The sequence below is a fragment of the Saccopteryx leptura genome, chromosome 9 (genome assembly GCF_036850995.1).
Source record: "Saccopteryx leptura isolate mSacLep1 chromosome 9, mSacLep1_pri_phased_curated, whole genome shotgun sequence".
NCBI classification, from domain to species: Eukaryota; Metazoa; Chordata; class Mammalia; order Chiroptera; family Emballonuridae; genus Saccopteryx; species Saccopteryx leptura.
The window spans coordinates 38,121,893-38,145,930 of NC_089511.1; the positions used below are offsets into that span (position 1 = coordinate 38,121,893).

Here is a 24,038-nt window from a genome sequence, read left to right on the forward strand (position 1 = left end):
CCACCTGGTCAGGCTGATCTCATTTCTTATAGACAGGAGGGCCACTTACTCTGCCTTGCCCGAATTTTGGGGTTCTGCTCATCCCTCAGAAATCTCTGTTGTGGGTGTTGATAGTCTCATTTTCCTCCCCATTTGCCATGGATCCACTGCCTTGTTTAATACACAGTGTCTCCTTTACACACTCTTTTTTTTTTTTTTTTTTTCATTTTCCGAAGCTGGAAACGGGGAGGCAGTCAGACAGACTCCCACATGCGCCCGACCGGGATCCACCTGGCATGCCCACCAGGGGGCGATGCTTTGCCCCTCTGGGGCTTCGCTCTGTTGCGTCCAGAGCCATTCTAGTGCCTGAAGCAGCAGCCAAAGAGCCATCCCCAGCGCCTGGGCCATCTTTGCTCCAATAGAGCCTCTCTGCGGGAGGGGAAGAGAGAGACAGAAAGGAAGGAGAGGGGGAGGGGTGGAGAAGCAAATGGGCACCTCTCCTGTGTGCCCTGGCCGGGAATCGAACCCGGGACTCCTGTACGCCAGGCCGACGCTCTACCACTGAACCAACCGGCCAGGGCCTAATTTTGTGGGTTTTTAAATAATTTTCCAGTCTGCCTCCAAATCGGAACATGGGAAATCAGATGAGTATAAATCACAGCACACGAATTGAAGTTAAAAAATAGAAAAGGGGGATATGTTGAGGACTGAAAGCCAACAGGGTTTCTGCAATTTAGATTTTTGGGGGGACAGAGATGTGGGGAACTGTCAGTAAGCTGACAGTCTACCCAAACCCCCACCTCACTTGTTCTGTGAAGTTGCTAAAGGCTATCTTTTCCCACACCTTTATGTTTGCTATGGTGCGGTATTGTTTATACTTGTCCTACCCTCCATGTCCCTTGGAAACACTGGAGGCAAGTTTCTTTTTATCCCTTGTCTTGTGAAGTTAAGATGTTATGTATGGTGGGGGTTTTCTGCACTTGGGAAAATTCTTGGGATGCCTTAGAAATGTGACTTTGCTTTAATGATATCTTTGATTTGTGAATGGCCTCTCTTTGCCCTATAAATAAAGCAGGTTGGGGAATGGAACTTTGTTTTTTGCAAGCTATTTCTTGAGTTGCAAAGAGACCTCTGAGCCCATCCTTTTGGTCTAAGACTATTTTCTTAATTCCGTCTCGTTACCACTCAGGACCTGGAATTACTAGCCACACTGGTTTGCAGCACCCTGACAACAATGTGGTGTCTCAATTGAATGGGGCTGAACTGGAGGCCCATGGAATGTTCTAGGCAAGAAATAATGAGGGCCTAAACTAAGAGTGGCTGTGGAGAGGGGGTAAGGTGGGAAAAGAGGAATGGTTTAGTATTTAGGAGATAGACTTGATGTAATACAGTAATTGGTTGAATATTCAGAGCAATGGAGAGGAAGGAGTTAAGGTTCTAGCTTGGTAATACTAATATACTAAGCACTTACTGTGTGTGAGGCACTAGGAACTTTGTATTAGCTGCATAATCCTCACAAAACCCTGTAAGGTGGGAATAGCTATTGCCATTTCACAGATGAGATATCATTCACAGTGGGGTTAAGTGTCTTAAGAAAGGACATATTCTTCACTGTAAAATAACATCATGGTTTTGTAGGTATAAATGTTTATATTAGCCAGTTTTCCCAAAGGTTGGCCACTCCTGAATGAGATGACCAAGTCCTGGAGTACATAACGAAGTGATACATTTTGGTTAGATCTTTTATTATTGAATTTATTGGGGTGACATTGTTTAACAAAACTAGACAGATTTCAGGTCCACAATTCTACCACACATCATCTGTACACTGTATTGTGTGTCACACCAAGTTCACTGTGGTTAGATCTTAATCAGTGCAGAGGAGTCTCCAGAACTGCACACGGCCATGTGGGTCTTAAGTGGCTCTATGATGATGCAATGCCATTTTGTATATATCCAGAGATCACATCCTGTCACCTCAGTTATCTGAATTGTAACCAAGAATCAGAACCAAAGAACAGACCAGGCCCTGAGCAGCAAAAAAAAGACACCAGTATATTCAAATCTAATGTTCTCTGCTCACAGTAAGAACTAATTTATGAATATATTACTTATCTAATTGCTGTTAAATCCTTCTAAAACTTGGTGGCCTAAAACAATAAACATTTACTCTCTCACAGTTTCTATGGATCAGGAATTCGAGATCATTTTAGGTGAGTGGTTTTGACTCAGTATCTCCCATGAGATTAAGGTCAGCAAGTCAGCTGGGACTTGACTGGGGGTTAAGGGACTCCATTTCTACAATGGCTCAGTTGCATGGCTATCAATTTGACAAACTTTCTGTCTATATAACTTTATTATGACAAAACACTAGAAGAAAGTCTAAGATATAAAACACTAAAAAATCATCTTTAATGCCTATCACAAATGGTTAAGAATTAGAAAAAATGAAAAAGTAAAAACCTCCAATTGTATAGAAAAATGGGAAAGAGATCATGAAAAGACAGTTCACTGCTATTTATTTAAGGTCCCATGCCAGCAAGTATCAAAATCTGTCTGCAAACCTATTGGCATCTTCTCAGAGTGCCTTGCCCAGCCCTGTTCTGCCATGGACACAGTGCCAGCTACCCCAGGCCTGACAATAAGTACACGTGACCATCAACTATTAGTGCTAGCAATTACTGTGTGCCATTTGGTCACAAGACTGTGAGTTACTTCGTTTATGACAACAGTTTTTTACTTCATAGCTAAGGACAGTTAACTCTTCATTCTTTTGTTCTATTGGTCCTCCCTAGCTATCTTTTTTTTAAATTATCTTTTATTTATTTATTCATTTTAGAGAAGAGACGGAGAGAGAGAGAGAGAGAAGGGGGGAGGAGCAGGAAGCATCAACTCCCATATGTGCCTTGACCTGGCAAACCCAGGGTTTTGAACCGGCGACCTCAGTATCCCAGGTCGACGCTTAATCCACTGTGCCACCAGAGGTCAGGCCTATCTTTCAAATAAGAAGTTTTCTTACTTGGTTTATTAGAACAGGCATAAACTTGAAAGAAAAAATATTACAACCCTGTCATATTGCTTATCTACAACTCCAAGTGGGCTTTTATTTCAATCTTGCAGCGAGCCCAAATTCATTTGTTCTCCATTATTTATCAGGTTTTTCGGTTGAAAAAGAAAGAAAGAGAATGTGATCTGTAGGGCTAGTCGTGGAAAGATGACTTTAGCTTGGAGATTCAATAGTAGCAGGAGACTTTGTTCCACCTGCCTAGAAACAAAGGCACCTTAGTGCCGTGACACAAAATTCACCTGTGAATGACCAGTGACAACAACCTGGGTGCACCCAGAATCACCAAATACAACTTATTTCTCAAAAGATTTTTTGAGAAGGATTTTTATTTTTTTATTTATTTTTTTAATTTTATTTATTTTTAGAGAGGAGAGAGAAACAGAGAGGGAGAGAGAGGAGAGAGACAGAGAGAGAGAGAAGGGGGGAGGAGCAGGAAGCATCAACTCCCATATGTGCTTTGACCAGGCAAGCCCAGGGTTTCGAACTGGCGACCTCAGCATTTCTAGGTCGACGCTTTATCCACTGCGCCACCACAGGTCGGGCGAGAAGGATTTTTAAAAGGTTCACAACATTTGTTTTCTCAAAAATGTATGGATTCCATTTATGTGATGTTCTGGAAAAGGCAAAACTATAGGAACAGAAATCAGATCAGAGGTTGCCAGAACCTGGGGTGGGAGGAAAGGATTGACTGACTACAAAGGACAAGGGGAACGTCTGGGGCTGATGGAAACATTCTGTATCTTAACTGAGGTGGTGGTTACATGATTATAGACATTTGTCAAAACTCAAAACTACACACCTAAGAAAGGTGAGTGTTGCTATATTTAAATTAGACGTCAATAAATTTGACTTTATAGGCACTGGCCAGTTTGCTCAGTAATAGGGCATCAGCCCAGCGTATGGATGTCCCAGATTCGATTTCCAGACAGGGCACACAAGAGAAGTGGCCATCTGCCTCTTCCCCCCATCACCCTTCTCTCTTCCCTTCCTGCAGCCAGTGGTTCAGTTGGTTCCGAGTGCCAGCCCCAGGTGCTGAAGATAGCTCAGTTGATTTGAGCATCAGCCCCAGACGAGGGGCTGCCAGATGGATCCCAGTTAGGGAGCATGAGGGAGTCTGTCTCACTATTTCCCCTCCTCTCACTTAAAAATAAATAAAAAAAATAAAATTGACTTTATAAATTCCAACTTCTACATCAACCTGAATTTCCCTCTGTAGTCTTGACCTTCTTGTTATACACCTTCTCACATTTGACAAGTTTATCTAATTTTAATATATAAATATTAAAATATTTTCATATATCAATATATTTTCTTTGGCAACCATCTCATTTTTTGGACTTCTAAAGTAGTGTGGTAAATAACAGCAGTGGGGCCTGACCTGTGGTGGCACAGTAGATAAAGCATCGGCCTGGAATGCTGAGGTCACCAGTTCAAAACCCCGAGTTTGCCTAGTCAAGGCACATACAGGAAGCAACTATTAGTTGATGCTTCCTGCTCCTCTCCCATCCCTTTCTCTCTCTCTCAAATTAATAAATAAAATATTTAATAATAATAATAAGCAATGGAAGCCAACATTTATGAGCTCTGTGTTTGGAAAAAGTCATCTCCACATTCTTATGAAGTTTACCCTATTATTGCTCCCATTGTAAAGATAAGGTAGTTGGAGTCAGAGAGATTAAGGAACTTCTTTAAGAAGGTCAGATCAGAACTCAGGTGTACCTTACTTCATAGGCAGTGCTTTTAACCTCTATGCTCTTGATATCGTATTTCAAAGCATGCTTCTGATTCTCTGCAGTGAGATTCCAGGTGTATATTCCTTTGATTTGTGGGGGAAGATTCTGAAATTATTTCTCATTGTAATTGACACACTAACTGCAAATATATGTTTTTTAATAATAATATTTTCTAGGTGATAAGAGCATTCAAATTTTTATTGTAAAAACAATATAACACTAAAAATATTGAAAAAATACCATTCATAAACCCACCACCTTAACAAATATTTTCATTTCTGTTTCCTTGTAGATCTTCTCTATATGCCTAACACATACATACAAGCAGGGGACACTCAACTTTGTCTTCTGGCAACAGCATATTAAAAGGACTTTTCAAAGTCATTTCACCAACAGGAGCTCTCATTTGGGCTTATTTACATTTGTCATATAAGCCTTCAGTTTATACAATTCTAAACTTATACACCAAATAACAAGGATGCCCAGGATCTCATAGTACTACATGGAAAACACTCAGAATCCTCTGGAACAAGATGAAAATAAGTAAATGAAAGAGAGGAATGCTTTTCCAGAAATACATTTAGTCCTCATAGACTCAGGGCTGCAGCATGTGATCAGTTCCTGAACTTCTGGTCTGTTCCTGCGAGCCAAAAAAGCAATATTTGAATATGACTTTGATCTGTGTTAACCACAGCCAAAGATTGTTCATCTGGAGACCTACTGTTCTTCCCGGATTCCATCCTGCATTAGAAGATGAGTATAATCATATTGTAGAGCAGCACTTGGAGATTTATAATCCTGGAGTATTTCTGAAAGTCCCTTTATGTCATTTACCCTGTCAAGGGTAAATACATTGATCAGGACATTCACTTCAATTCAAATGTGCATGAAGATTAGGAGTATCTTTTTAAAAATCACAATAGTTGATAGCTGAATATTTTGAGGGTGTCTTTTCTGGCTATGTTATAAATGCTGCATGTTATCTTTAATTTTTTACTTATTAATAAACATTTCATTTAGAAGCATCTTTCAAACAGTAGATACAAAGCTTTTAAGTCCACCCTGGATCTGATGTCAGTACAGAACAATCCATGCTGAGCTCATGTTCCATGACTTCAGGCAGCCAGTGTAGTTACAGTTCTGAGGCTCCCAGGTTACTTACAGAATAGGATTCTCCTTGCCTCCATCACAAATGACAGGTTTTCACACATGTAATTTCCCTGAATCAGTTCAGGTGGTCCAACTGCTGGGCACAAAAAAACTGTTTAATACATACTAAGCTTTCTTTGACTTAGACTTAGGGTCTGAAATTAAATTCTTAATCTAATGTAAGTACTATAAGTTAGTAGCATTTACACAAATTTGCTACTAAGTCTGATATGGACTAAAATCACAGTAAGCTTAGTTCATTCTGATTTTTTAAATTCATATGGAACTTACCAACAGACTAATTATAGACAATAACCACCAAACTGTAAGATTCCATTTCAATATGCACCCAAACCAACAACATCCAAAAAAAAAAAAATTCCAACAAAACAACCCTTTCTTATTTAACTGCATTCTGTTAAATGTTTTAGGCTCTGGAAGGGACCTTTGGGTTAATGAGGAAACCCTTCATTTCACAAATGAGGGAAGCGAGGCACCGGGAGGTCAGTGACTTGTCTGAGGTACTTGGAGAGAGAGGCAGAGCCCCTGCCAATTGCAGCTGGTCAGGCCTTGCCGGAAAAGGCAAGCCCTAAAGGAACACAGCGGCCAGTCCTACAGCACTTTGTTTCTCAGACTGACATACAGACTCACACTCTGGGGCTTGCACCCTTAACAAGCATTCAATACAGAACAGAGAACTACATTCTGAAAAGCAACCAAGTAGCTAAAAACATATCAATGTGCACATTGAAAAGGAAAATGCAGCATTACCAGGGTCCTCATGCATATCAGAGCTCTCTTTAACCAGACTACTTTAGTCAATTCACATCACACATCTCATATGTTGCTTACTGTAAACCTTAGGTAAATCATGAAGTTGATGCTCTACTTTTATTTACCAAAAATATTTTCCCTTGTGGCATTTAAAAGTATAAGTTCTTAGAGCACATGAAAAAGAATTTGCCAGAAGGCATTTTTTTTTCTCCTACAAACATATTAGTTTCTTTTTAAACTAATAGCAATAGTTCATAGTTCCCATGATAATGACCTTGACATTCCACATTCTTTTTTTTTTTTTTTTTTTTTTTTAACAGGAAGCATCAACTCCCATATGTGCCCTGACCAGACAAGTGCAGGGTTTCGAACCAGCAACCTCAGTGTTCCAGGTCGACGCCCCACCCAGTGCACCACCACAGGTCAGGCCACATTCCACATTCTTATCTTCTCAGTTATCACATAAAGCCGTGCTGTTTCCCAAAAGAGAAACCAGAAATGTTTTCTCTTTACAGGTATTTAACTTCACAAGAAATTTTGCTTCACAGTAACAATTTTCTTTGGAAAGTCTATCCTTCAACTTAAACCTTTAATTTGGGAAAGTAGATGTTCTCTGCCATAGGCTTTAATAAAAAAAAAACCAACCTCTTCATATATATATATACTATATTATTAAACATGTTGAATTTTTGTTTTTATTTCTGTCACTTGTATCATGGTATAAGATCAAACCAAATGCTTTTTGAAAATTAGTAACTGATGTAAAACACCTAAACTAAATCAAGCTTCTGCCAGAAAGCAATTTCTTGAGCTATATGTAGAAATAAGAGCAGCCTGTTACTCAAGTGGAAAGTGATTTTGCTTGTTTCATAGAGCAAAAGTTCAATTAGTCAATGTTATAACTACAAATAATTCCAAATAGTCCTAGTGTTTAAAATTTTCAAATTCAGTTGTTTAAACTAACAGGTCTACAGGATAAATATGTTTATTATTAATTCAGTCTTTTTTTGCAACATTTTGTTACTAATTTCAGTGATCAGAGGACTCTCAAAATTAGATACACATTTGATTGCACATATAAATAAATACTTAAGGATCTGCCATGTGGGTGGAAAGAGTGACAAGAAATTTGTTTGCCCCAAACTGTTCTCTATGGATTATACAACTTCCGATGGGTTGTGTAACAGGTTCTGCAGAACAATTTTTTTAATTGATTGATTTTAGAGAGAGAAGGAGGGAGAGAGGGAGTGATGGAGGGAGAGAGAGACAGAGAGAGACAGAGAGAGAGAGAGAGACATCAACCCATTGTTCCACTAATTTATGCATTCATTGGTTGATTCTTGTATATGCCCTGACCAGGACTAAACCCACAACTTTAGCATATTCAGATGACACTCTATCTAACTGAGTTACCTGAATAGTGCCTAGACAATTTTTCTTTTCTTTTTTTTTTTTTTTTTTTTACAGAGACAGAGAGAGAGAGTCAGAGAGAGGGATAGATAGGTACAGACAGACAGGAACGGAGAGAGATGAGAAGCATCAATCATTAGTTTCGTTGCGACACCTTAGTTGTTCATTGATTGCTTTCTCATATGTGCCTTGACCGTGGGGTACAGCAGACTGAGTAACCCTTCGCTCGAGCCAGCGACCTTGGGTCCAAGCTGGTGAGCTTTTGCTCAAACCAGATGAGCCCACGCTCAAGCTGGCAACGTTGGGGTCTCGAACCTGGGTTCTCTGCATCCCAGTCTGATGCTCTATCCATTGTGCCACTGCCTGGTCAGGCGATGATTTTTCTTTTTTATGAACAAAACACCTTGATAAGAACAGAGAGTCACAGCCCTGGCTAGATAGCTTGGCTGGTTAGAGCATGGTCCTGAAGCACAGAGGTTTCCAGTTCGATCCCTGGTCAGGGCACATACAGGAAACAGATCAATGTTCCTGTCTCTCTCTCTCTCTCTCCCTTCTTCTTTCACTAAAATCAATAAATAAAAATTAAAAAAAAAAACACACAAAAGAACAGAGTCACAGTCTTAGAAAAGAATCTATCTAGAGTGTGGTTTTCAAAGATATTTTCCAACGCTGGGTCATAAATGTATTAGCCTCTCCCTGCCTGAGATGAGACTTTGGGTAAGGTGACAGAGATCCCAGGTTGTGTTGGGTATGGGAAGAGGAAGAAGAGAATCAGAAAAATTTCTGTGTCGTCTCTGAAGGTACCCAGGGGTGGCAGGTGCAAAAGAACTTGACACTGGCCACTATTCAGATTTACCCAGACTGAACAAGGCAGAAGGAGTTCCTTTTAGTTATTGTTATAAAACTTTTAATCAGCCATAGAGTGTCAGCCTGGCGTGTGGAAGTCCCAGGTTTAATTCCCGGCCAGAGCACACAGGAGAAGTGCTCATCTGCTTCTCCACCCTTGCCCCCTCTCCTTTCTCTCTGTCTCTCTCTTCCCCTTCCGCAGCCAAGGCTCCATTGGAGCAAAATTGGCCTGGGCACTGAGGATGGCTCCATGGCCTCCGCCTCAGGCGCTAGAACGGCTCCCGTTGCAGCAGATCAATGTTGCAGATGGGCAGAGCATCGCCCCCTGGTGGGCATGCCAGGTGTATCCCAGCTGGGCGCATGTGGGAGTCTGTCTGCCTTATCCCCGACCCCTTCTCACTTTGGAAAAATTAAAAAAAAATTTTTTTTTGTATTGACTTTAGAGAGAGGAAGGGAGAGAAAGAGATGGAAACATTGATCTGTTCCTGTATGTACCCTGACCAGAGATGAAACCCACAACCTTTGTAGCTTGGGATGACGCTCTAACCAACCCAGTCCAGGTCAACACTTTGTCTTTTAAAACAGTTACCTCAGATACGCGCAAATATCTCATACTCTAAGTTACTAGAAGCTGTGTGCCAAGAAGTGAGAATGGACTATACTGGGAAGGTAACCTTTAGTTAGGACTGGGTTCCCAGACAAGCACTTCTACTGTTATTTGCCTCTTGCCCCTCTGCCCTCCACATTGCCCTTGTGAAAAACTGCCAATTACCTCCTCCTGGTCCCTTTCCTCACTTCTGAGGTAAAGAAGAAAATTAAATCCTTGTCAGTTTTCAGCCAAACTAAAGTTTAATTCTAAATTATTATCTTTAGGAAGTTAAATGCTTTTTTTTTCCTCTGTCTCAACAGATGCCCTCTCTGCAACACAGACAGGAGGTGGCAGCACTGCCCAGGCAAATTCCAGACAGATCCAGGGTGTCTTCTATACTTCCTTATTTACTGATCAGAAGAAAAAAGGCTACACCTGTGGGTCTAGAAGTTTTTACTATGACCTCCTGCCTTCAAGATCAATTTTAAAAATAGATGCAGATGTGTATTTACTAACCAAAGTATGTAAGTAAAGACTGCTATGCTTCACTCATTGGCATGTATAAATTCGTGGCCAAATATCCTTTAGAAAAAAATACCCCAGCTTTGACAGTATACAATGTGGTAATGATTTTTCTCTTAAATGATTGTTATTTTTAAAACGCTTCTTAAGTTTCAAATTAAAACTGTTACATTCTAACCCAGTCTAGGCTAACTGGCTCAAAACCTCTGTGTGCCAGCCACTGTATCCCCTCAGGGGGCAGTGCTGGGGTTAGTGAGCTGTGCATCTCCTTCCAAAGCCAGCTCTCTAACTGGCTGCCCAGCAAATTCCAAGGGATAGATAGGATTAGGGCTCCAAAGAGGATTCCCCAGCCCTCCCCCAAAGGAGTATCAAAAACTCTAGTCTAGTTCTGGAACAAAAATAAGCCAAAGCGAAGGAGAAAGTCCCTGTTTATGTAGCATGTGGCCCTTCCCAAAGCTTGCACCCCTCCTAGGCTGGTCGGGGAGAGCCCTTTGAAACAGGCAGTGTGAGCAGTGGCTCCAATCCCTTGAGGGGAGGTTCTATAGCCCTTCCCTGGGTTCCTAAGCAGAGTCAGACCCTTGGGTTGAGGACACAATCCCAAACCTCTGCTAGCTGCTTTTGGTGACTAACGGATAAGCTCTGCCAAGAAGCGCAACCTGCGCCATCAAGAAAGCGCTTTGCATGAACTTCTATTTGCACTCTCCTAAGCGCAGGCCTCAGAAGATTAAGGTAATAAAAAAAAAAAAAACCCTCCCAGCAAAATCCCCCTTTCCACACTTCATCACCCCTTTTTTCAAACTGCCCCATGCAGAGAGTGGGAAACGCCAGTAGGGATGGTGGCACCAAGCTCGGACTCATTGTAAACACGCCCCAGCAGCACACGTGGTCTCCATTAATTAACTCAGAGGAATCTGGGGTCACTGTGGGCGGTTTTCTATTAATAGGGGATAAAGCTCCTGCATATATTAGCGGTAATGCCCTGGCGGCCTGCACAAAATTAACTCCTCCCAGGCCAGCAAGGGGAAACAACGTTCTGCTAGCAGATGTGTGCATGAAACACCCGTGTATGCCTACACATACAGGGTTTTTAGAACCGCTTCCCTTAAACATGCCAGGTTCCATTATCAGCCCGAGTCCTGGCGGTAAGAGGTCATTCCAGGAGAAGGGTTTCTCCGCGGAAGGAGCGGTGGCGGCGGGGGACCGTCGGGTGTCGGTCAGCTCAGCTTCGCCACGCACACCACCAGGGCCACAGCCGCCAGAAGTACGGCGCTGAAAACAGTGGCAGCCAGGGCCTTGCTCGGGTCGCAGGGCCCTGTGCGCTCTTCTGTGGACACAAAGCCCGCCGAGGAGACGCCAGCACTGGACAGAAGCTCTGCGCCTGCCGCCTGCCGGGATTGCACTGTCCAGCGGGGCACGTTGACCTTCACCTCCATGTCGTGGATCATCTTGCCCACCTGAAGGATCTCCCGTTCCAGCTCGCGCAGATCGTCCACGTCGAAGTCGCGCTCCGCCTCGTGCCTCAAGCTGCGGGCGCTCAGGGCGCGGGCCGCTACGGCCGCCGCACCTCCCTCCACACCCGTGCGCACCAGCGGCCGCCGGGGCACATGCAGCGAAAAAGCGGTCCCCAGCGCCAGTGCGCGCCGCATGTCGGCTTCCAGCAAGTCCAGACAGCCGGAGAAGGAGACCCAGAGGCGCTCGAACTCCGCGCGCTCCTCGGCACCCAGGCCCTTGTTTCGCAGCGCGGTCGTTAGGGGGGCGCCGGTGGCCACCGCCAGCTCCTGTGCCTTCTGCCGCGTCTTCTGCATCTCCTCACGTAGGTTTTGTGAGTCCGCCGAGCCGCCGACGGTCAGCACTAGATGGTGGTAGCATGCGGTCGCCTTGTTGAGCGCGTCCAGAAGCGCCTTGCACTCCTCCCTCGCCATTGCGTTGCGTGCCGGCACAAGCTGGCCGCCTGTGCCCTACACCCTCAGCGTAGCAGAACACTGCCAACCCCGACCACGACCCCGCATGGGGTCGCTGGAACTCTCCTCATGGCCCAAGACTAGCTCCGCGCTGCAGGGCTGTCGACGGAGCCCGCTCAGGACCCACGACGTGCGCCTCAGAGAACAAAACGCGGAGAGGGAGCCCTGTTAGCTGCCTCCTGCCCCCTCGCCCATCCTCCCAGATACGCTCCGAGTCACACGCTGAGTCTTTGCACCTCCCTGGCCTCCACGGTGGCCCCTTGCGAAGCCCGGGTTGCTGTCCCCATCTTCCTCTTGTGCAGTCGCCAGGGGCTAACTCCTGAGCTGCGCGCTCCGACTTAGCCGCTGCCAAGGGCGGCCGGGTCGTGTTTCTTAGGATCCACCCACCCCCGCCCGTCCTCGCGGGGTGCTTCCATCTGCTGGACAAGGGATAGGCGGGGCCCCGCGCGGGGAGGTCACGTGTAGGTCCCCCATCTCCCTCTCCTCTCTGGAATATTAGTGCTTGGCAGATCTAACCCTCTATTTTACGGATAGGGAAACTGAGGCCCAGGTAAAAGTAAAAGGGGGACTAGATCACTCGACACTCAAAGTGAGGGGACTAGAACCTAGGGACCTTGACTCCCAGCCCCTGCCAGTGACGGGAGTAGTGTGCTTCGTAGGACTGGGCACTTCTGTCCTCCAAAGCTAGCAGTAAGTGGGTCGATACGGTTCCTAGTTCTCCCCATCCCGGTTCAATCAGCTTTCCAGAGACGGAGCTTGGACCCCTCCCCTACTGTCGGAGCTGCTCTCGGCCCCGCCCTCTCCCTTTTGGGCACGCGCAGTCGGCGGCTCTGGGATGGTTCAGCCAGAGTAGGAAGCGTTGTGCGCTTCCTGAGCTCCTCCCACAGCCGAGCGGACTTAATCATTGCTCCGCACGGACGTCACTCAGAGGTCCGGCTCCGCCCAACAGTGGAGTAAGAGGGTGGGCGGTGAAGTAAGGCTGCCGCGTTGGGGTGGTGGACCCTGAGGCCGGATGCCTGGGGCAGGGAGGTGTTGCCGCCGCTCCAGGAAGGTCAGGGAGTGGAACTATGTAGCCTTTTAAGTAAGTGTCCTCTCTCCTGTATGCTCCCGCGCCTCCCCTCCCTCAGGACCGCTGCGCCTCGGGACTCAGAGGCCGGGCGAGGCCCGGAGCAGGGGGAGGGGCTCTTTCCGCTGCAGGCGCCCCACGGCGTCCCGGGCTGGGGCCGCGGGGCGACCCCCAAGGCCCCGGCCTCTCGCGGAGTGGACCGCCCCGCCCGCGCTCTCCCGCTCTGGTCGGTAGCGAACTCTTCCGCCTCTCCTTTCCGGGGTGGGGTGGGATGGGTAAGGGTAGAATGCGCGCTCCGACCCCCGCGGCTCCAGGACGAGTCAGCGGCTCCGAGGTCTCAGGAGTTTGGAGTTGGGGCAATGGGCGGAACCGTCGCACCAGGGCTGAGTGGCCTCCAGGGCTTGCTAGCGGCCTGGCCGTGAGGGTGGAGAGGAGGCTGTGTGGGTGGGTGTCCAGCGTCTTGGGCGGACTCTTGTGGTGCGGGGGAGAGAAGGTGATGGGGGCGCAGGGGTGGAAGAAGGGAAATACGTACCTGCCTGCGTGCTTCTCCGCGGGGCGGGATCTCTTCGTCCAGCCAGGTAAAGATTGCTCCAGGAAAACTTTTTTTTTTTTTAGCGAGAAAGAGAAAGCCAGAAAGAGGGACAGACAGGAAGGGAGAGAGATGAGAAGCATTAAGTCTTCCTTGCAGCACCTTAGTTGTCCACTGATTGCTTTCTCATATGTGCCTTGATGGGGGAGGGCGGGAAGGGGTGGCAGGGTGGCTCCAGCCAAGCCAGTGGCCCCTTGCTCAAGCCAGCGACCATGGAGTCATGTCTGTGATCCCGTGCTGAAGCCAGAGACCCCTCACACAAGCTGGTGAACCCGCACTCAAGGCAGCGACCTCAGGGTTTCCAGCCTGAGTCCTCTGCATCCTAGGCCGATGCTCTATCGACTGTGCCACCACCTGGTCAGGCTCCAGGAAAACTCTTAACCACCAAGACATATTCTGGACTTTAGATCTGTTCAGTTCTTTTAGTTGGAAATGGACTGCCCAAAGACGCTAGAGATAGGCCATTCCCCTCTGGCCATCCCCAAAGGTGCTAGGGACCTGATTCTTCTGGGCCTTATAGAACCGCAGGAACAAGTGTCCTCATTGAGGATTTAGGATGCTCAAGAAACAAGAGGGACTACTAGTCTAGAGCCAGCTGGGATTTTCCAAATTATAGGTTTCCTGGAGTGAGGCCCCAATTTTAAGTAATGCACCATTGCGTTAGAGAAGAGCAGTGGATATAAGCGTTTCTGGGTCACCTCTTTGGTCCTGGTGTTGAGCATTCTGGAGGTTCTGGAGCGTCCAGAAGCCTGGGCCTCAGGGCTTGCTCTTACTCAGCAATCTGTCCTTTAATCTGTTGATTCAGTGGCCATTTGTGGCTCAGGCTCTCTGGGCCTTGGCCGTTCTTTGTAGTGCAGGGTCTCAGCCACCCACCTGCCAAAGGAAGAATAGTTTCCAAAACAAAATGCTAGCATCTCCATCTCCTTGGAGAGTGGGGACAGCAGAAGGAGATAAGGCTGCAGAAGTGAGTGGGAGGCCAGAAATGAGAGGCTCTTAATACCTAGCAGAAGAGTTGAGAGTTCATCTAGTAAGGAGTGGAGAGGAAGTAGTTGAGGAATCCTACACTCCTCAGTGTTGGAAAGATCACTTTGTGGTCTTGCTGGTGAACAGGTTTGAGTAACATCAGAAGGCGGGGCCTGTAGGTATCCAAGGGGGAAGTGCAGTATGAGAGCAGGAAAAATACTTCTGACCAGCCCAAGAGCAAGAAAACAGTAAGGGCTGTGGATCTGGGTATGCAGTTTGGGTGAGCTCTCCCAGTGGGGGCTTGTCACCTGAAATAATCCTGCAGGGCAGTGTCGCTGGGGGATTGAGCACTAGTATCTGCAGAGGGTCTGTGGTCAGGCCTTGATTGTGCCTCCGTAGGTTTCTTGGATTTTGTTAACCTCGTGAGGGCAGCTTCTGGGTCTCTGTTATTCGCTTGTTTGTACACTGTTAGTGTGTCTGTCAGGGCTCTCCCTCTGTTTATGACTTGCCAAGATTAGATTAGTGTTCAGTAACTTTACCTTCTTCTAGAGGAGCATAGGAATGTGACCATGTGATAGATACAGAACCAGAAAGGATTCGCACCTGAAGAATCCAGAGTTGGTTTGTTCTGAGGTTGCTTTCACATCTGTTGTTCTCCAAATTTTCTTGCTCCCTTGGTGGTCATACCCCATTCTGGTCATGAGGGCTTTGCTCTATCTTGTGACCCTCTACCATTCAGCTGTCACTGTGTTTGTTTTGGCCAGCTCTGAGGACACTGTGTCTCTCCTTTAACCAATGCTTGCATGGCTGCCTAGGGCCAACCCCTCATCTTCCCCTGGATATGGGCAGTGGATTTCCAGCTCTAGTGAGAGATAATGCCTCCCTGGGAGCTCGAGTTTCCTCTAATACCCCACTATTCTGTATTCAAGTGGGAGAACAGTTACTGCAGGCTTACAGTGAGCCAGACGGCTAGGTGTAGGCTGGGTGCTTTGAAGAGGAGCTTTGAGAAAAATATGTGTGCGATCCATAGACATTAGATTAGAAGGACACAAATGATCATAATATTATACATTGTATTAATGTTTTCAGCCAGAAGTCCGCCAGAAATTTCATGACAGTTGGTGAAAGAGTTAACCACCCTGATGTTGTGTGAAGATTATAGACCCAATGATTATACTCTATAATCTTCATTTCTGGTGGACCAGTACCAGTCTGCAGCTCAGTGGTTGAAAACCAATGCATTATATCATCAGATCTCTTCCATTTGATATTAAACAGATGAATAGAAAGTTTTTCCTTTTTGCCTTTTTCTTCTGAATCACAAATTAAATCAGCTGGAGAATATTGGTCATCAGTTGTATGCCAGGGTCTTAGATCAGGGCACTGGAAGGATAGGAACAACCACAGCAGTGAGATTTTGGCAAGGAGTGCCTCTCTGGGAGGAAGACTTTCTTATGCTGGATTCTGCTGAGCCAGGCTGCATGCTGTTACCAGTCAGTCCCAGAGCAGCCAGAGTCATCCAGGCTGGCAGACAGTTGAAGACCACACAACTGCAAGTGTACACACCACCTCCTGAACTGCCTGGTACTCGCCTAACTGTCCTGATCACAGAGCATCAGATAACTTATGTTCTGGGATATTTTATCTCTAGCTTCACTGGATTTTCTGTAAATGTTCCCATTATTTGAGCTTAGGCAGGGACTCACTCATCATTTTAGTTTTACAAAGAAAAAGTTTACTTTGTATGCATGATATTTTAAAATGTAAAATCAATTCTTGGCCCTGGCCAGTTGGCTCAGCGGTAGAGCGTCGGCCTGGCGTGCGGGGGACCCGGGTTCAATTCCCGGCCAGGGCACATAGGAGAAGCGCCCATTTGCTTCTCCACCCCCCCCCCTTCCCCTCTGTCTCTCTCTTCCCCTCCTGCAGCCAAGGCTCCATTGGAACAAAGATGGCCCAGGCGCTGGGGATGGCTCCTTGGCCTCTGCCCCAGGCACTAGAGTGGCTCTGGTCTCCGCAGAGCGATGCCCCGGAGGGGCAGAGCATCGCCCCCTGGTGGGCATGCCAGGTGGATCCCGGTCGGGCGCATGCGGGAGTCTGTCTGACTGTCTCTCCCCGTTTCCAGCTTCAGAAAAATACAAAAAAAATAAATAAAAATAAAAAATCAATTCTTGCAAGTAAACTTGTGAGGGTATTAAATATATTTTTTTCTTTTTTTATTATTAAGTGACAGGCAGAGAGACAGACTCCCACATGCACCCCAACCAGGATCCACGGGGCAAGCCCACTAGGGGGTGATGCTCTGCTCTTCTGGGGCCATTGCTCTGTTGCTCAGCAACAGCTATCTTAGTGCCTGATGCGAGGCCATGGTGCCATCCTCAGCACCTGGGGCCAACTTGTTTAAATGCGCATGGCTGTGGGGGAGAGAGACGGTGGGGGGGGTAGGGGGGGGTGGAGAAGCAGATGGGAGCTTCTCCTATGTGCCCTGAGTGGGAATCAAACCCGGGACTTCTACACACTGGGCCGATGTTCTACCACTGAGCCAACCGGCCAGGGCAGGTATTAAATATTATTTTTAAACATTTACCCCTATATAAGAATTCAACTCTGACATTAAGCACCAGCTTGTATGTGATTTTTACATATTTTTAACCCTAGGACAGGAAGGTTGAGAACAGGCTGGATAGAGCTCTTTGAATCCCTACTCGGGGACAGAGGGTTAAGTCATTGGCAACCAGGAGGACTGCTGTCCAAGAGAAAGCAGATGACTTGGGATAAAAAAAACAGCTTCATCTCATTCACCAGCAAATTTGCTAAGAGTCTTATGTGTTTACACAGTTTGTGCATTTGAATTGAATGTTTTTTTGTTTTTTGGTTTTTTTTCTGAAGTTGGAAATGGGGAGGCAGTCAGACAGACTCCCGCATGTGCCCCACCGGGATCCACCCGGCATGCCCATGAATTGAATGTTTTTAAGTTACATTCAGGGATCTTCTCTTACCTTGCTGGCCCTCTCTGGCCCACTCTGTTTGGATTCTTATTATTTCCCTGGCCTCATCTTGTAAAAAACAGTTTGATTTTTCTTTGCCCACAAGGACCTTTTCCTGCCTCCTGAACCGCTGCCCCTGCTCTGGTCCCTGCCAGGATGCCTCCCCCACTTCTCACTCCAACTCCCTCCCTGCTTTTTCTGTTGCTACCTGGCCCTCACTTCTCCCAGCATTCTCTGGGTTTGTTTTACTCTTCTGGTACTCATTCTTTGCCTCCTATGCAGGTAATTAGTTTCTGCATCAAAGCCAGTTCTATCACCTTCATTTTGGGGATGGGATGTTGGTGTTTTGCCAGCATCTTGTCTGAAGAACAGTAGGAGTGTCCCCTCACACTTTTCGTCTGACCATAATCTATCCTGTTTCTCATGTTTTTGTCCAAGGCATCTTTACTTGTGTACTCTGCCATGTAGAACCAACTGTAAATTGGTAAGGGACTTGGAAGAATTTTATTTTCTTCTAACTCTGTCCCAGCAAAATTATATTCAGTTGCTCTGGTAGGGACTTGTTAAGGGTTATCTAGGCTCTCGTAATAATTGAATTAGACAATTCAAATACCTAAATTGTTGCAGGGCTGTCTCTGGGGTCCAGGAACAGATTATCTGTAGTTGTTTTCATGGTAGGCTCTTCCCTCTAAGCGGATTTGCAGGGAGCTCAGGGACTCCTCTGCAGTCCCCAGGTGCTCCAGCTCTGGCTGGATCAGACTGATGTGGGGTCTGGGTGGCTGTCTGTCAGGGGGACTTTTCCATTTCGGGGAAATGAAGTGTGGAATCCTCACATCCATGGATCATGAAATAATCCCTATGCCAGACAAATTTATTTTACATGTTAGTGGTTAAAGTAATGGGTGTTAAAATAAATTCTAATATCTTGTAACCTCGAGTTGGCCAGCTGAGCCTCACTTTCTTTATCTGTGACATGGGGCTAATGGTACCTATAGTTATGGTGAACATTGGTCATTGTTAGTTACCCATAGTTATCAGTGCATTAAAATAGGATGAGGATGAAAAAAAAAAATAAAAAAAAATAGGATGAGGATGTATAGAAGTTACCACAGTGCCAGGACCAATGATGCTCTCTAATGGTGGCCATTTTTGTCATTAGCTATAAGGAATAGAAATCATAATATACTTATGTATATGTAAACTGTTCTGGTATTTTCCCAAGGAAGCATATTGGAATGTTGTTACATAATGAGAAAGCAATTCAGTTTTCACTCATATGTCATTCATCTGATTATATCAAGGATAACTTTACTTGATGTTCCTTAATAGTTTCTGATTTTCTCTTTTTAATGATGAGACCATAGGCTTAAGCTCAGAACCTTTGGCAGGTAACAGTATTTAGCAAAGTTTTAAATAATGTCAATTGTTTTCATAATTTTTAATTAAACTTTAATTTTCTTAATAATAAATTTTAGTATATGTCCTGCCGAAGCGAGCACAATAATAATACATTTTAATTAATAATTAATTTTAATTTTAATTGATAATCTATGGGTATTGACACTTCTTTTCATTTAAGTAGTAATAAGAATTCTTTTAAATAAATTTTAAAAGAGAGTAGGTTTTTAAAGGAAAATGTCAAACATTAACAATAGAGCTATTGTGTACACTGTGCAGGTTGTTTATTGCACAGGTACTCTGCCTGGGGAGGATAATATTGGCAAATTGGGGCTAATGTATAACCTCTGAACTGTTTACTAAGCCATATGCCCAGGTACAAAACTGTACCCCTAATTCTCACAAAGGAACCATGTATACTGGTACTAAGTGGAAGTATTGAATACATTGCTCTTCAGTATGGCGCAGATGACAAGGGTAGAGTGTAAATGGATATTCTGCCAGACAGATATTTGGAAACGGGGAGAGACAGTCAGACAGACTCCTGCATGCGCCCGACCAGGATCCACCCGGCATGCCCACCAGGGGGCGATGCTCTGCACACCAGGGGGTGATGCTCTGCCCCTCCGGGGCATCACTCTGTTGCGACCAGAGCCACTCTAGCACCCAAGGCAGAGGCCAAGGAGCCATCCCCAGCGCCCGGGACATCTTTGCTCCAATGGAGCCTCGGCTGCGGGAGGGGAAAAGAGAGACAGAGAGGAAGGAGAGGGGGAGGGGTGGAGAAGCAGATGGGCGCTTCTCCTGTTTGCCCCGGCTGGGAATCCAACCCGGGACTTCCATACGCCAGGCCGACACTCTACCACTGAGCCAACCAGCCAGGGCCTCGAGACAGATATTTGTATTCTTCGTTGCACAGACTAAGGTGGAGGTGCAGAGAGGTTCAGTGACATGACAGAACTCTGACTCCTCTTCTGTGTCCATTTTTTTTTTTTCATTTTTCCGAAGCTGGAAACAGGGAGGCAGTCAGACAGACTCCCGCATGCGCCCGACCGGGATCCACAACAAAATGGAACACCAGTTTGTTGTTCCATTTACTTATGCATTCATTGGTTGATACTTGTATGTGCCTTGACTGGGGATCAATATACAACCTTGGTATATCAGGATGATACTCTACCTAGCCAGGGTGTATGTGATCTGTGTAAGCAGAGTGTATGTGATCTTTATAGGGAAAATTTAATTGAAGAATATGGAAGATGTACATGGGAAGACATACCATATTCATGGATGATAAAATTATTACAAAGATGTTGATTTTCTAGTCCATAAATTCAGTACAGTTTTAATAAAAATCCCAACAGGATTTTTCATGGAATTGATAAGCTGATTCTAATTCATGTGACAGTGCAAAGAATTAGGAATAACAGACAATTGTGGAGAACAAAGAGGGAGGCCTTGCTTTATGAGATACAAAGCAGATTATGAAGCTGTAGTCATATAAAATAATATGGCTCTGCTCTGTCCAATATATAATAGCCACTAGCTACATGTGGCCCATAAGCACTTGAAATGTTGCTAGTATGAATTGAGAAGTACTGTATATGTAACATACATGCCAGATTTTGAAGACTTAGTAGGAGTAAAAAAAAAGTAAATTACGTATTAATAAATTTAAAATATTTTCAAATTTAAAAAAAATTGTTTTTAAAATTTTTATCTATTGACTTTAGAGAAAGAGAGAAAGGGACAAGGGAAGAGCAGGAAGCATCAACTCATAGTATGTGCCTTCACTGGGCAAGCCCAGGGTTTTGATCCAATAACCTCAGCATTCCAGGTCAATGCTTTATCCACTGCACCACCACAGGTCAGTTTTTAAAATTTTAAATTGATTTTTAGAGAGAGAGGAAGGAGGAGAGAGAGAGAAAAATAACATAAATTTGTTCCACTTTTTATGTTTTCATTGGTTGATTTTTGTATGTGCCCTAACTGGTGATTGAACTCATGGCTTTGGTATTGGGATAGTGCTCTAACCAACTGAACTACCAGGCCAGGGCCTAATAACTTTAAAATATTGATTACATGTTGAAAGTGTAATATTTTAGACTTATTACAGTAAATAAAATATGTTATTAAAATTAATTTCCCCTTTTATGTGGCTACTATAAAATTTAAAGTTACAGGCCCTAGCTGGTTGGCTCAGTGGCAGAGTGTCGGCCTGGCGTGCAGGAGTCCCAGGTTCGATTTTCGGCCAGGGCACACAGGAGAAGCGCCCATCTGCTTCTCCACCCCTCCCCTTCTCCTTTCTCTCTGTCTCTGTTCCCCTCCTGCAGCCGAGGCTCCATTGGGGCAAAGATGGCCCGGGCACTGAGGATGGCTCTGTGGCCTTTGCCTCAGGCACTAGAGTGGCTCTGGTCACAACAGAGCGATGCCCCAGATGCGCAGAGCATCGTCCCCTGGTGGGCATGCCGGGTGGATCCCGGTCGGGCGGGCGCATGCAGGAGTCTGTCTGACTGCCTCCCCATTTCTGGCTTTGGAAAAATACAAAAAAAAAAAAATGATGGGACAATTAGCTTATTGTTATGCCCTCCCCAAAAATTTATGTTGAAACTCTATCCTCCTTCTTTTTTTTTTATATTATTATTATTATTTTTTAATTGTTGCAGTTTTTATTTTTATTTATTTATTTATTTATTTAATTTTTCTGAAGCTGGAAACGGAGAGACAGTCAGACAGACTCCCGCATGCGCCCGACCAGGATCCACCCGGCACGCCCACCAGGGGGCGATGCTCTGCCCATCCTGGGCGTCGCCATGTTGCGACCAGAGCCACTCTAGCGCCTGAGGCAGAGGCCACAGAGCCATCCCCAGCGCCCGGGCCATCTTTGCTCCAGTGGAGCCTTGGCTGCGGGAGGGGAAGAGAGAGACAGAGAGGAAGGCGTGGCGGAGGGGTGGAGAAGCAAATGGGTGCTTCTCCTGTGTGCCCTGGCCAGGAATCGAACCCCGGTCCTCCGCACGCTAGGCCGACGCTCTACCGCTGAGCCAACCGGCCAGGGCCTATTATTTATTTATTTATTTTTTTTGTATTTTTCTGAAGTTGGAAACAGGGAGGCAGTCAGACAGACTCCTGCATGCACCCAACTAGTATCCACCCGCATGTCCACCAGGAGGCGTTGCTCTGCCCATCTGGGGCGTTGCTCTGTTGCATCCAGAGCCATTCTAGTGCCTGAGGCAGAGGCCACAGAGCCATCCTCAGCGCCCGGGCCATCTTTGCTCCAATGGAACCTTGACTGCGGGAGGGGAAGAGAGAGACAGAGAGGAAAGAGAGGGGGAGGGGTGGAGAAGCAGATGGGTGCTTCTCCTGTGTGCCCTGGCCAGGAATCAAACCCTGGACTCCTGCACGCCAGGCCGACGCTCTACCACTGAGCCAACCGGCCAGGGCCCAGATGGTTAACTTTTGTGTGTGTGTGTGAGAGAGACAGGAAGGGAGATGAGAAGCATCAACTCATAGTTGCAGCACTTTAGTTTTTCATTGATTGCTTCTCATATGTGCCTTGATGGGGGATGGCTCCAGCCAAGCCAGCGACCTTAGGCTCAAGCCAGTGACCATGGGATCATCTCAATGATCCCACATTCAAGCCAGCAACCCCCACACTCATGCTAGTGAGCCTGAGCTCAAGCTGACAGCCTTGGGGTTTTGAACCTGGGACCTCAGCATTCAAGGTCTACACTATCCACTGCGCCACCACAGGTCGGTTAATGCTTTCGCAGATTGACACCAGTATATGGACTGGAAGTTGAAAAATACTGGTTTAGAAACTTAGTCTATGATATTCTGTCATAGCAACCCAAACAGAGTACAACAGTTTGCCATATGGAAAAAGATTAAATTAGATGTCTGATTTATAGCATATATAAAAATAAAGATGAATTTACAACTTAAAAATGAAAATTTTTAAGATTCTTAGAAATTGTAGGAAAAAAATTGTGGGGACTATTTTTATGACTTTGATGTTGGGAAGACTCTACATTCAGTTATAGCCTTAGCTGCATAACAAACCAGCCCAAAACTTACGAGCGTAAAATGGCCACAATTTATTACTTCCTGCTGTTCTCTGGAGAGGCAGGAGGTTCTTCTGCTAGTTTCACCTGGACTCACTCACATGGCTGCATTCAGCTGGTGGAATGACTGTGCTCTCTGAACCACCTGGGCTTCTCTATTCTTTTTTTTTTTTTTTTTTTTTTTTTCATTTTTCCAAAGCTGGAAACAGGGAGGCAGTCAGACAGAACTCCCGCATGCGCCTGACTGGGATCCACCCGATATGCCCACCAGGGGGCGATGCTCTGCCCCTCTGGGGCTTGCATCAGAGCCATTCTAGTGCCTGAGGCAGAGGCCACGGAGCCATCCTCAGTGCCCGGGCCATCTTTGCTCCAATGGAGCCTCGGCTGCGGGAGGGTAAGAGAGAGACAGAGAGGAAGGAGACGGGGAGGGGTGGAGAAGCAGATGGGCGCCTCTCCTGTGAGCCCTGGCCGGGAATCAAACCCGGGACTCCCGCACTCCAGGCCGACACTTTATCGCTGAGCCAACCGGCCAGGGCCTTTTTTTTAAAACTTTTTTTTTTTTTTTTTTTTACAGAGGCAGAGATAGACAGGGACAGACAGATAGGAACGGAGAGAGATGCGAAGCATCAATCATCAGTTTCTCTTTGCGCGTTGCAACTTCTTAGTTGTTCATTGATTGCTTTCTCACATGTGCCTTGACCATGGGCCTTCAGCAGACCGAGTAACCCCCTGCTGGAGCCAGCGACCTTGGGTCCAAGCTGTGAGCTCTTTACTCAAGCCAGATGAGCCCGCACTCAAGCTGGCAACCTCGGGGTCTCGAACCTGGGTCCTTCCACATCCCAGTCCAACGCTCTATCCACTGCGCCACCACCTGGTCAGGCTAAACATTTTTTTTTTTTTTTTTTTTTTTTTTACAGAGACAGAGAGAGAGGGATAGACAGGGACAGACA

At 45.9% G+C, this 24,038-nt stretch overlaps 2 protein-coding genes across 3 annotated transcripts in view; one reads left to right on the forward strand and one right to left on the reverse strand.

The window, feature by feature from the left end:
• Positions 1–6,990: 6,990 nt before the first annotated feature.
• On the reverse strand, positions 6,991–12,414 carry RGS9BP (regulator of G protein signaling 9 binding protein). The gene has a single exon (XM_066349682.1). It carries the CDS (start codon positions 11,989–11,991, stop codon positions 11,284–11,286), a length of 708 nt encoding a protein of 235 aa, XP_066205779.1. The 5' UTR covers positions 11,992–12,414; the 3' UTR covers positions 6,991–11,283.
• Positions 12,415–12,955: 541 nt separating this feature from the next.
• ANKRD27 (ankyrin repeat domain 27) overlaps positions 12,956–24,038 on the forward strand; it is a 72,436-nt gene continuing 61,353 nt past the window's right edge. For both annotated transcript variants that reach the window (XM_066349662.1, XM_066349663.1), the window contains exon 1: positions 12,956–13,111. The gene's annotated coding sequence lies outside the window, so the exon portion shown is untranslated. The remainder of the gene's footprint in view (positions 13,112–24,038) is intronic.

Bases quoted from the DNA above. Each gene is read 5' to 3' on its own strand.
- RGS9BP (XM_066349682.1), bottom strand. From the start codon at position 11,991: ATGGCGAGGGAGGAGTGCAAGGCGCTTCTGGACGCGCTCAACAAGGCG.